General features: G+C 42.1%; 1 protein-coding gene across 1 annotated transcript; it reads right to left on the reverse strand.

Moving 5' to 3' along the window:
- Window positions 1-294: 294 nt before the first annotated feature.
- On the reverse strand, window positions 295-11138 carry ripor1 (RHO family interacting cell polarization regulator 1). The gene is made up of 17 exons (XM_049718918.2): window positions 10972-11138; window positions 8057-8144; window positions 7832-7965; window positions 7676-7754; window positions 7549-7572; window positions 7167-7220; window positions 6917-7066; window positions 6779-6842; window positions 6658-6701; window positions 6040-6165; window positions 5677-5825; window positions 5499-5607; window positions 2820-3362; window positions 1793-2250; window positions 1588-1690; window positions 1403-1496; window positions 295-1304 (listed from the first exon to the last, which is right to left on the reverse strand). The coding sequence occupies exons 3-17, from the start codon at window positions 7921-7923 to the stop codon at window positions 1225-1227; spliced, it is 2169 nt and encodes a 722-aa protein (XP_049574875.1). The 5' UTR covers window positions 7924-7965; window positions 8057-8144; window positions 10972-11138; the 3' UTR covers window positions 295-1224.
- Between the last annotated feature and the right edge of the window lie 2321 nt (window positions 11139-13459).

A 13459-nucleotide genomic window follows, 5' to 3' on the forward strand; every position in this document is an offset into this window, starting at 1 on the left:
GCATATAACATGACAGGCAATTTTTTTTTTAAATTGGATCTTTCTTTGCTGTTGTTTTACACAGAATGTGTTATTTAATGTTTAAATTGTGATTTTAATGCTCTTTGTAGTTTGCATATTCACATTTGATGCCCTGGTTTTGATAGTTTTGCCTTTTTTTCTTAAATGTTGCGTTGTCTACAAACGCTTCCCTGAAACCAACCACAGATTGACCATCTTGCAACAATTCAACTAAAATAAACATGTTTTTTGCAAACCGTCTTTACATTGGAGTAAATTCAAGGTGACAGGATATTTGTTTTGAAGAAAACTTTATAAAGTTTGAACTTTTCTGAACATAAACATTTCCGGACATATACAATTCTTTATATGAAACAGTAAATATCTCTGGTGAACACTCTTAAAATTAATTCCAAAATAAACACTGAAACATTTGCCTGTTCACCTTTGTTTTTAACAACCTTAACATCCGTCATTCGAGGCACTTTCTGAATGAAGAGGCTTTTTTGTACGACATCAAAGCAAAAAAAAAAATAACAATAATAATGCTGAGACACGATAGTGCTCCACTGAGGCTGTAATTCACGCCTAAATGAATATGTTACGCCGTTTACAGCGGACATGCTGGCAGTGTGAGGCAGATACACTCATGCAGGTTTTAACAGAATTTTACATCGCATATTGCATCATAAAACTCAATCCTGCTGAATGTATGAACGGATCCCTAAAATGCTTGGTCATAAGGCAGCTCAAGTCCTGGTGTAGCTTAGAAGACACAAGCAACAGGAATACATTAGCGCACCGTGGGAATGACCTATGTAGAGTCTCTCCTAAAAAGAGCTTTACTTGCTGGAAAACACTGCAAAAAGTTCCTAGTCCCATCATTCCTGCACATGCAGAGAATTGGCCCCAGTCATTGATTGTACACCGAGTAAGAAAAAAAAGCATCCTCTTCGGCTTATTTCATCACTTAAATAATCTGAGCCTGCTTTTAGTGGCTTGTTTTAATTAAAACAAAGTGGTATGTATGAACGCAGGCTGCACATTGGCGTTGAATGACTGAGGACTTTGGAAAAACAAGAAATGTGTTTATAGTTCTTGGTCAGAACAAGGCGAATGTGTGCACAAACTCAGCAGTAATGGAAGAGCTTGCTTGTCGAGTTGTCAGTTTGGCAACAAGCACGTTTAGAAGAAATGGTCGGGCTGTGGCTGCCTGCCGGCCAATCAGAACACAGTGGTGGCCAAGTGGCTGGGAGTCGTGGGACGCTCCGCCTCCTCTTGAACATCATGTACAGCGTCCTGCCCTGGAAGATTCAGGCCAAAGATATCAAAACCACAAGCTGAGGACCAAGCCCTGCAGCGAATAGAAAAAAATCCACATATTAGTGACACCTCCACTCACCGTGTTGGTCGTCTCCCTTTTCCTCACCGTGCCCCTCCTCTTCCTCGGGCAGTTGCACCCGACTCAAATCCTGCTCCTCTTCCGCACTCGACTCCTGATGGAAACATATTAAGCTTACTTTTTTTTAATCACCCGCGTGTGTCGACAACGGTAACACGGCCTGGGCCGGTCTGGGTGCAGCGCACCTGCGATTCAGAGCCACGGTCTTCGTCAGAATTCCGAAATCCTTCTGGAGCCTCCATGAGGAATTCCAGGCCGTCTCCTGTCTCTTCATCGCTGCTGACACAACTAAAGGAAAATGATGCCAAAATGATTCTGTTAACCTAACCAGTTATTCACTGAATAACATATTTATGATTTGGCACCTTGCACATAATGGAAATCACTGACCTTGCTCCGGAGTCGCACATTTCTGTGTTCTTCTCCTCCACCTCCTCCTCCGCCTTCTCGTCCACCTCTTGCTCATCTATGTTGGCTTGTTCACTCGTGTTTTCATCTTCGTCATGCTGCTCCTCACCTTCTTGCTTTGCTCCTTTGTCTACCTCTTGAGGTTCTTCCTCCTCATCTTCCTCTCGATGCTCTTCTTGCATTGGCTGCTCAGAGTCTTCCTGAAGCTCATCCATCTCTTGATGTACAACCTCTTCTTGAGACACAACCTCTTCTTGAGGCACAACCTCTTCTTGAGGCACAACCTCTTCTTGAGGCACAACCTCTTCTTGAGGCACAACCTCTTCTTGATGCTCAGCCTCGTCCTCTTCCTCCTCCAGGTCAGAGCAGTTGAGGAAGTCAAAACTCTCAAGAGCAGTCTCCACTTCCTGAGTGAAACTGGAAGAAGTAGGAAAAGGGACCTGGGGAGAAATCAGATGCAGACACGTTAAAACGTTGACTACCCTACTTTAACTAAAAAGCAGTGGTCTGACTTGACGGTCAGCATGTGGACGAGAGCCTTGGGCCCGGCCGGCATGGCGCTTTAGAGTGCCTCGTGGTGTGAGAACGCTCCGCAATAAACCAATAGGTGCTTCAAGCAAATATATACTTGCGGCTCCGACATGTACACATTTAGAAAAAATAGTTGGTACCACCAAAAACAATGATTTAACATATGGACAATACATTTGAACTGAACCATTATGTACTGTAGGTTTTTTTTTTGTTATATTTTCACACATTTAAGTGCAGTAGAGGTGTTTGAATTGGCATTATGTTACCCTTCCTTAGAATAATATCAAATATACTTATTAGGAATAAAACCTGGTTTGAGATAAATAGTTGGTCCAACTGTATTTTTTTGTTGCTTGGAAAGCCAATTTTTTTTTCTAGGTGGGACTATAAATATATTTTATAAAAATATAATTCTGTATTGTATTGTAAAAGGGGTTAGTAGAGCAACATTGAATAAACACAATCATCAACTTACAGTTGGAGCTAAATCAGAATGTTTTGAATCATGAGCCATCTGACTTGGTCCTTCAACCTCAGCAGTCACCGCTCCGCTGCGGACTATCGAGTCCTCAGCCGGATCTTTGGCCGGACATTGGTCTGTCTTCTCTAATGACTCGACAGCAGTGGAGGAGACGTCGGAGCACGAGTGGCTCAGCTCCGTCGAGGTTTCCAGAACCTCAGCCGATTGGACAGACAGTCTGTCAGTCGTCACAGTACATTCCGGGCCGGTCTCGCCAACTCTCTGAGAGGAGGACATCTGCAGGTGGCCGTTGTGCACCGAGTCTTTCGGGGAGAAAACCTCGCCCGCTTCACTCTCATCCTCCTCCTGATTGGACGACAGCGACGGCGTCGAGGCGCTGGACTTGTGCGGTGCGGGGACGCTGGTATGCGGAACGTTGGAGGCCGACAGCCTCTGAGCGTGGTGGGCCAAGGCCGGACTGGACGAGTCGTCGGAAGACTCGGAGGAGTTGGACCAGACGGTACCGTTATCCAGCTCTCCCTGTCGCTTCAGCAGAGACTGAAGGAAATAAGAAATGATGAGCTAATGAAATAACAGGTGATGTATTGCATCAGATTCAGTATTTGAATTCAATATTAGACGAATATAACTCCAGTGCGCTAGTGAGCAATCTGCTTTACAAGAAGGTCAAACGACTTAAAAGTGGTTCTCACAGCTCCCGGCAGTCAGGTCTCAAGGCTGCACATGACGGTCATGACCGCAGCTGACAAATGCGGTGTGTAAATAATGTCCAATAGATATGTACCATTCGGGATGTGAAACAAATGAGGGCTTTCAAACTCGCAAGGCCACTGCCATTCAGGTCAGCTCAGGTCGGACCGATTTATTCAGCCAGCATGCTTGAATCGAGAACAATGGGCGCATTTTAGGGCCAGCAGGAAAAAGAAAACAGGTGGAAGACGACAAGCAATCATTCTGTTTTGCTCTGCGATTTGCTAATAAAGGATATTACATATTTATCATGTATATGTAGATTTGAGAAAAACTCAAATAACTGCACATTACAACTTTGTGTTGCTGTTGTAAATATTAAAGGTGCTACATAAGCAAAGGCTTCAGTATTTTATTAAAATTATATATATATATATTAGTCATATGTTCCGTTCCTACAGTGGAAGAAAGAAAAAAATTAATTACAGCGAACGCCCACTTTATCATGGGATGTTTCTATTCGAATGTCGATGGAACTTAGCATTACATGCAAGCATTAAACTCAGAAATTTGCACAATATCTAATTCTCTGTTGTTTTACAGTGAACGTCAACTCTAAGTGTTTAAAGCAAGCGTTCTTAGCTTCTTATTTGGGGTACTGTATAAAGAGTGACTCTTTCCGTGTCATTAGGGATGTTATACGATGAGCTCCCATTTCTTGACAGTGAGCGAATAAAGAGAAGGTGCTAAGTAATACTTCCCAAAGTTAGTTTGAATAACTTGGTTTGTTTAAAGTGTGTGGGAGGGGTAACACTACTCAAAACACCATAAGGTCTCCCCACATTGTTGATTTTTAAAACCTCGAAATGTCATTGTCACGTTTGGTGCTGTCGCAATCTCAGAATTCTTTAGGGATATGAGGCAATGATTCATATCAAACAGGTCAGTCACTTGCTAGCACGATAACTCTACTAAAGTCCACTACTACTACAACTACATTGCACACACCAAGTGTAAACCTCTGAGTGGGGCTCTTGCACGGCTCAATGCGCACGGTAAGGAAGCCGTCTTGTCCGTCCCGCCCTCATGGGCCGCCTCTGTCGGTCGGCGTGTCTGCGCGGCGCCCCCGTGAGGTGTGCTCTTCAGCGAGGTGAGGAAGAGGAGGAACATATTGGACGGCTACTCAACCACTATTAAACAGCTGCAGGGACCGCAGCTCCGCTCATACACGCTTCCGCTGTCACACCTCCCGCTAGCGCCATCACTGGGCGCGGGGCTACTCGCGTTAGGCACGCCACTTCCACAACCACATGACCTGACACACAGTCCTGTGCGATTATCCTCACACACATCAGTGCTACCGCTACACACAAAGCAGGTGGGGAGCAGCTGAAACAGAACAAGCCAGTGAAATGAAAGTAATAGCAAACCATACTTGAGGCAAAGAGATCAATGGATTATGCTCGCTGGCCACTTTATTAGGTACACCTGGATGCATCCATTTTACTGTGTTGGCAGGATTTTACTAAATGCAGTGACCCAGACCCACCCACAAATCCTTGACGTAATGCAGTGTCTATGTATATGCATTTTGAAAGCCTTTCTTGTACAGAAAATACTAAATTGTTCATATCTCTGTGATATAAACTTCCTGATGTGTTTAATGCTCTCTGGGAATTTAAAAAAGGGCCAAAAAGCACATCAGCAACTGTGGCTCTCATTACAGATTTCCACAAAATAGCAGGGAGGATCAACTATACGAGTTCCACCCCCAAAAAAAAGGGACTGTAGTAAGTGAAGCACAATATAGTGGAGCAACACTGGTCATCGCAGTGCGGCTCGACTTTGCAGCTTGCAGCTTCAACATTTACTAGAATAGTAGGTCAATTTGGAGCTGCACGAGAAGGTGCACCAGATGAAGTGGCCGGCGAGGAAACATCTTGTATGGAGAACAATGTCATGGGAGAGTTGATGTTGACTCACATAAAACACTTGTTCCCGCATGGAAGGTGTGTCTGGAGGGCTCTGATTGGACAACAGCCGTTTGGAAACAGTACTGCAGGACGATGTCTGGTCATCCTTGTCAAAAGGACTGAAGAAAAAAATATATATAAGACAACTTCATATACAGTTGTGTAGAGTTACTAAGAGCTAGCGTTACCTCCATGTGACTTCCAAGTTCAGCTTAACTGTTCCCAGGTCATTAATATCCACGGCAAGGGTCTGTGGGAGTGGGCAGAACAGGTCGAGCATTTCGCAGGACACACTACCCACCACCACGTGATTGGCCAGACTCTTCAGCTCAGTCACCTGAAAAAAAAAAAAAATGTCGTAACGTTACCGAGTGATCTAGAGAGAACGTGTCATGATGGCAAAGCTCGTAAAACTGCAACGGCCAATGACATTTTTTTGAGGAACCGGTTAAAAGCCTCTTAACATCTGACTGAAAAGTGATCATTTGATGACCTTGCAACAAGGAAAACAGAAATTCCCCGTCAGGGGTAAATACCTTAAATACACTTACCTTGATGGACAAAAGTTCAGTGACGAGAGGCAGGAAAATGTACTCTTCGCTGTCCCATATCTGCTTGCTGCTGACTTCCACGCGCCCTCGTAGCCTCCAGCGCTGACGCCCGTAGCGCATGAGCACCTGGTGGAATAGTTTGAATTCAGAGCGCCTCTCACATTCCATACAAAGACCTCAAACCACATAATAATTGCTGGAGAGATTGAGTCGAAATGGATCCACATGCTATGACAATGACAACGTCAGCATCTGCCGAGTGGTGCTACAGAAAATAGATGGATGGACAATAACTTTCATCTTTCTAAATAAAAAACTGAAATGTAACGTAAATGTACCAGAGTTGTTTTCTGGTCTTAAAATCAAGAATTAGCATGTTTATATATTATATATTTTATATATATTATAAATATTTGAGAATTCAGAATATTTGCTAATCGTCAAATAAAGTAGAGGATGAAATTGAATTAGTAGTCATGGCAACTAGAACGTGCCTTTAGCATGCAACGTCCTTAGGCCACAACAAGAATTTACAGCATTAAAAAGAGCAATAACTGTCCAAGATTTAAAACGTGGCCACAATGAAAGGTATGATTAAATAAATAAATACATTTTTACCTCATATTGGTCACCCGCACATAGCCGCGCAAAGCCGGCAAGGCCTGCAACATGAATGGAAAAAATATTGCGATGAGAAGAAGGAAGTGAAAGTGATGAGTTTACAAAGTGACTCACGCACCCTTCATCTTGACATGAAATTCTCCCATGTGGCTTTCCAGTTCGCTCTCGAGCGAGCACATGTGCTGCACGAACACAAACATGGTTTAAAAAAAAGAAAGCCTGTAGCCAATACGGTAACTTAAATTCAGCAACTCACCTCTGTGCATTCCCTAAAGCCTCTGTTGGCCTCACTCAGGCTCTCCCTGGCCTCTTTGCTCCCAGTGGCAGAGTTAAAGGCCACCACCATTTTACTGGCACCATCTCGGAGCCGCCGCTGTATGCAGTAAGCATCGTATAGCTCCTCCACCTGCAAGTCAACACATGGCCGCAGTTTCACACACCCACACAGACGGAAATAACCAAAACCTGTATATCGCAGAGTTAAGAATCGAATCATTCAAAAACACCTTGCTGAGGTGGAATTCCAAACGACGCATGAATCTCTCTATGGCTTTCACTTGCTAAAAAAAAAAAGACACCAAGACACAAGTTAAGTATGGTCAAGTCAAAAAGATAAAGAATGTATTGCATCCAGAATCTAATGTGATCTGATGTGCGAGCAATATCAAAGACTGCACCTAAGCATGTTTTTTTTAAATGTAAAGCGCTACATAAAGATACTTTTCTGCCATCTTGTGGCATCTATAGGCAATTACAAACATTTTTGTGAACGTGCTAGTTACATTTACAGAGATTTTCGTCATTTGATTTCTCTGTTTGACTGTATTTATCAACATGTGGGTTAATGTTGTGACCAGTGAGAGTGAACGACACAGGAATTGAACCGACCTTATCCTGTTCATACAAAGATCCCTGTGGAGGAAAATAAAAGTTTAGCATCACAAAGGGTCCAATTAGCATTCCACATAGCACCACTTGATACCGGTGGGACTGGTTTGAATAGGCGGCCTCTCACCAGTCGACCGTTTCTCTTGTTTTCTCGGATCTGCTGGCCCAGGGTGTCCAGCTCAAGCTGGTGGACCTGCAGGTATGACCTAAGAACAACAACGAATAAATGCTTTCAGACAGTGATGTTCCACTGTTCCTACTTCTAATTTAAATATGTACTCACTGTAAGCCTCGGCGTAAGGCGGCGTACACCTCATCCAGTCGCTCGGGCTGGGGGGTTTTGGCGGGGGGCAGCTTGGTGGAGCCTGTGAACATCCTGCTTCCTTACAAGGCACGTTTCTCTTGGATCAAACAGCACTGAGGCAGGGGAGCAGCCCAGAGACAATGTTCATTTCTGCTACGAGACTATCATAAAGAAAGCACAGCAGAGGAAGAAGGAGGGTGGTACCTGGTGACCGAAGGGGTCCTATCACTACTGGGGCATGCTGGAAGGGCTGACTGTAGCACTGGGCCTTCAACAAACCAAAGGACATGTCCTGTAATGGTGCCAAAGGAGAACATTAAGAAATGAAGGATTGGCTTCTAAAAAGAAATTGAAATAGCACGACACGCTTGCGGTGACCACAGTGGCCAGCAGGCAGCCTGCTTGAGTTCAACTCTAGTCGTCTTCCTTCCTTCCATGCTACCACAGCAACCCCCCCTCCCACCTCTACCTTCTTCCCACCTCCACTTCCAGCACCCGAAAGCAGGAAGTCTCATAGCGGCCTCCATACAGGAAATTCTACATAGACGCTTGGCCCGAGAATATAAAAACTACTCCTGCAACGTGGGCGAGTGTGCTGAGAAAAAAAAAAAAAGAATCCTTCAGGAATAATAGAAAAATGTGCGGAATAGCGTGATGGTCAGTGTTAGTAATGTATTGGGGGGGGGGGGGGTCGTGCCTGAGCTAAGTAGTCACAAAAGAGATTACGGTCTTAAAACGAACTAAAATCTGTCAAGCAAGAGCCAAACCCTGGATTGTGATTCAGAGAGGACTGTGGAGAAAATAGTGGTTGCTCTACATTGTTTTAGTATATTCCCCTCACTACCACAAATATTTTCAAACACATACAGTATATTTCTTTTAAAAATTCCCCTTGTACATACGAAGAAAGTAGCTGTCCGATCAAATTGTTAATGTGCCGTTGTCAGTGATGTGTGGAGGACCAAAAGCAAAAATACATCAAAGTAAAAATAACTAGAAATATATTTTTAAAAAAAATGTATATGGTTGAATTTTAAAAAATATATATTTAAATTGATATCTAATTGAATTTATATTTCTATTCAGTATTTTCCCATTTATTTTGCAAATTATTTAGTCACCTAAATGTTGAACAGAGGCTGTGATTTACCGAAGTCAAATTCCTTGTTTGGCACGCTCAAACATGGCGAATAAAAAACTCTTGAATCTTGAATTTTAATTTTTTCCACTTTGGACCGTCCCCTCGTTTGAATAATATTTATTTTGCGTTGCAGAAGGCAAAATATTTGTGGAAATAAACATCAAAAAATATATAATTAACTAACAATTTATATACTTTTTTCCAATTATAATTTTTTACTTTTGTTTTTATATAACACTTTGATTTACTTTTTATTTGGGCATTTTTGGTCTTCCGCAGTGATGATGCGGGCAAGGTGGTCCCTCACTGCCAAAGCACTAATCTAGGTGACATACTGGGAGGATTAACAGGAGGTGGTCCGGGTTTTGGTTTAAAAATAAAAAGGGGGAAAAGGCACCATATGCTCACATTTGCCACATTTGAGACAAAAATAAACACAAGACTTTGATGCTCCATGACAAATAACTGAGTCTGAAAGCACATACCCCCACACACTAAAGTACATACGGTATCAAGGCTCACACATTACGGGTTTTGGTTTCAATTCAATGATCTTTTATCCCTTTCCCTACATTACAGATCATTAGCTGCATTAATCCTCTCCAAGCAAGGGGGCAAACAAAGAGGACACTGTTTGAAAGCACCTCACAAGACTGGAGTTTTCTCTCCCAAAAAAAGTCACACACAAACCGCACAATGCATTAGCTCGTTTGGATCTGCGTATTAATGGCAAACTTCTAAAATGTACTCACGGAAGTGTACTATATTAAGAAGTTTAAATGGCCACTCACCACCAAAACATTAGCTGTGTTTGGAAACATTCACCAGTTCTCTAATTCTAATCACTACATAGAGATTGTTGTAGAGTGAACAATGTATATTGTTGATTAAATGCAAAATTGTTTTCGAACACTATATTGAAAGCCATGTAATGCATTTGTTATGACTCAGCCAAGAGCTCATCAACATTTTTGAAACTGAGAGCTACTTCTTGTTTTCTGATTCATATACTTCTGAAATAAAATTGCTCTTAATGACCTCAATATAAATTACATTCGTCAATGTGAAGACACTGGCACACATTTCCAAATAATCACTTTGGAAATCAAAATGGAAATACATTGATTTATATTTCATAATTTTATAATACAAATACTGTACAATATATTACTGTATTCAACACAACTGAACTGTACTTGGGGGAGGGGGATATTCCTGTACCACACTTAGTGAATCACTGATTTCAATTAAAAATTACTGATTTAGATTTAAAAAAAAAAAACTTGAAGTACACACTTAATAAGGCTGCAGTGATTGAATATTTACTTCAATGGTGTAATGCGGTTGTTATGACTCACGCTTTAACAGGTATTCAAATAAAATGGCCTAAAACGAAAAACTACAAGCCCAATTTGAGACGCCAGCATCTTAAAATGGCAGTCAAACAATAACAATGACTTGTTTTCTTCCGCTGTTAGGCTTAGGCTAGCTCCATCGGTGTAGTCCAGTCTGCGGAGTACGTCGGGGGAGGAAGAAGCGGTGACGACGAGTAGCGGTATTATAATAAAAACACAACCTACTCTCTTCCAGATTAGCGGATTAGCTAACCCGGCGGCAGCGGGCCATTTATCGGATAAACAGAGTCACATCACAGCCGGGGCCGCTTTACTTGGTTCTCCGCGGAAGATGGAGCGTAGATCCCGAGCAGCAAAAAACTTGGAAGCCAGATTTCCTTTTCACTTAACGGAGCTGACAAACGGCCTTTGCGCCTAATTATTCTCTTGAATATAAATAAATATAAACTCCGCTGCAGCGGGAGAGCCTAAAAAGGAGAAAAGGGAAAAAACAAGCTCGACTAGCTGGCGGGTATCAGTGGGACAACATCCCAGCGAAGCTTCTTGGCGTCGCCCATGGAGAGAAATCTCAAAACGGGCGTCTTGTTTTTTGACCTTGATGATTAAAGCAGGCTTGCTCCTACCTCTCTTTGAAAGTCCGACGGGCCGGGGAGTTTGGCCACGATCCCATGTCCAACACGATGCTCCTTCGTACACTTCTCTTTAGTTATTCTGGGCGCTGTCCTTCTCCTCGATTTCGCAGTTTTTGTGTCCACAAAGTGGAGCACTCGCCAAAAGTCGACTTCCTGTGGCTCACTTTCAAAACAAAAGCTCCCCATGACAATCACGATTTGAGGGGGCAAGTGAAGCCCCCCCCCCCCCCCTCCCGCCCCCTTTCCGCTCGTGATTATGACAGAAAGGAATAACGGGAGTAGCCTCAAATATTCATCAAAAACCAGAGACCGGTTTCTTAATCTTGGAGTTGTAATATTATATTACAAGTCAGATGTCACTTCAAAGAATAAAGTCCAAATTTTTCAAATTCCACAAGTCATGAGGGATTTTTTTTTAACAATACGACAGCTATGTCTCTCAGCTGGCCTGGGAACGCCTTGGGATCCCCCGGGATGAGCTGGATGAAGTGGCTGGGGAGAGGGAAGTCTGGGAGTCCCTCTTGAAGCTGTTGCCCCCGCGACCCGACCCCGGATAAGCGGAAGAAGATGGATGGATGGATGGATGGATGGACATTAGTTTTGATAATATGGTTACAGAAATAAAGTTATGATCTTTTTTATTTATTTTTATTTTAGGCAGAAAATGTGATTAAAAATATCTCAAAATATTAAGTGCTCGTGTAAAGAACTTCAAATTTAAATACAGCTGAACTTTACCTTGGCTGTGATTGATTCGGATACCACTAATGGATCCCCACCTTTAGAATCCCTTTGATAGATGATACAAATTAATGGAAAATGCATGATTTGAGTGACACATATATTATCATTGTTGATCATATCATATGATGATCATTGTCTCACTGAACGTGTACAATATTTTCCCATTTTCATTTAATAACTATAATAATATTACATCAAATCTATAGTGCTTTAACAACTTCATATACATCGTGTCTGTATAGCTTTATGTCTGTGTTATACTGACCCCAAGTGGCCAAGACGCAAACACCAGGAGTAGGACGTATCCATTGTATTAAAACAAAAAAGTATTTAAAATATTGTATTTTACGTTATTCACGACTGTATGTTTTATCTTAAGTACAATAAAACAGTGTCTTATATATAAATATAAACATCCATCCCCATCCACCCATCCTCTTCCGCTTATCCGGGGTCGGGACCAACACATTTCCCAAGGCAACTACAACAAAGTTAACCATTGTGAAAACAACTCTTTCTTAGTGTACAGTAGGACGGGTGTGCAAGGCATTTGTGAATAAAAAAAGTAATAAAATAACTTTTATTTTGAAATACAAACCCTCCTCCCGGAAAATGAGTATCCACTAGTTGCTGTGGCAACAAGGATGTGACTCTGTCACTGGACTATGCTCCTCGTCATTTGAAGATTCCACGCGGAATCCAAACGGAAATAAAAAGCAGACGCAGGGTTTCCATGGGCAATGAAGACTCAAACCTGACTCACAACTGCGGCAGTTCGTTAAAGCGCGTAGATTCTGTTCGGCCAACCTGCAGATCCAGTCCAAGTCCAAGTTGTCCTAAATCAGGGTTTTTGAGGGACATGTGGCTGCTATCTTGCATACTTCCTGTTAAACAGCACGAACACAAAACACATTAGGCGTGTTTATAGCGTGTTTTTTATATTTACACATATGTATGCAATTTAGTATAGCCATGACATACGGTATCATACATTCCTGTATGAAAACCGGAGGATTATTCCATACAATTATCCATCTAATCCACCATCATAGATCCATATTTCAACGAGGGTAAATAATGCATCTAAAGCCTCCTTCCTCCTAGTGCATTGTAAGTGTTGATCTACCAAAGTGCACTCAAACCTCACTTGTAAAAAAAAATAAAAATATGCGTTTGCATTCAGTGCGCAAACTAAATGAGCCATGTAGAAAAACACCGCAGAGTAGTAATCATCTCTTGACCTCATCTCACACAAGCATACATGTGACAAACACATGCTCGGAACTAGGCATGTTCCTGCATAGCATTTTTTTTCTCTCCCGATGAGCTCTGCATGACTTTTAGATTTGACTTGCTTCAAAATGCAGGATGTGTATGACACACACTGATTGTTATCGCGTTTATTTGAACTATTACATTGCTTTGCCCATGAAACTAAAAGCGGTATCAAACTGGTTGAAGATTACCAAGTCCTACAAAATGTTATACATGACAAAACTGCACTTGATTTTAAGTGTAAAAGCTCATTAACTTCCATCGGAAACATGAACACACTTATCTTGCCCCTTCCTTCAGTGGTTGCTCAAAAAGTAAAATACTTGTGCTCGACAGATAAATGAAATGGGTTTTAGTATGAAGTCCTCCATTTAATAAAATATATATGCAAGCAACATACACAAGTGTTTGTTAGCGCTCAACCAATGCTGAAAATCAAAGGCATTGCCTCTCCATTGTA

Source organism: Syngnathus scovelli, chromosome 4 (genome assembly GCF_024217435.2).
Source record: "Syngnathus scovelli strain Florida chromosome 4, RoL_Ssco_1.2, whole genome shotgun sequence".
In the NCBI taxonomy this organism is placed as follows: domain Eukaryota; kingdom Metazoa; phylum Chordata; class Actinopteri; order Syngnathiformes; family Syngnathidae; genus Syngnathus; species Syngnathus scovelli.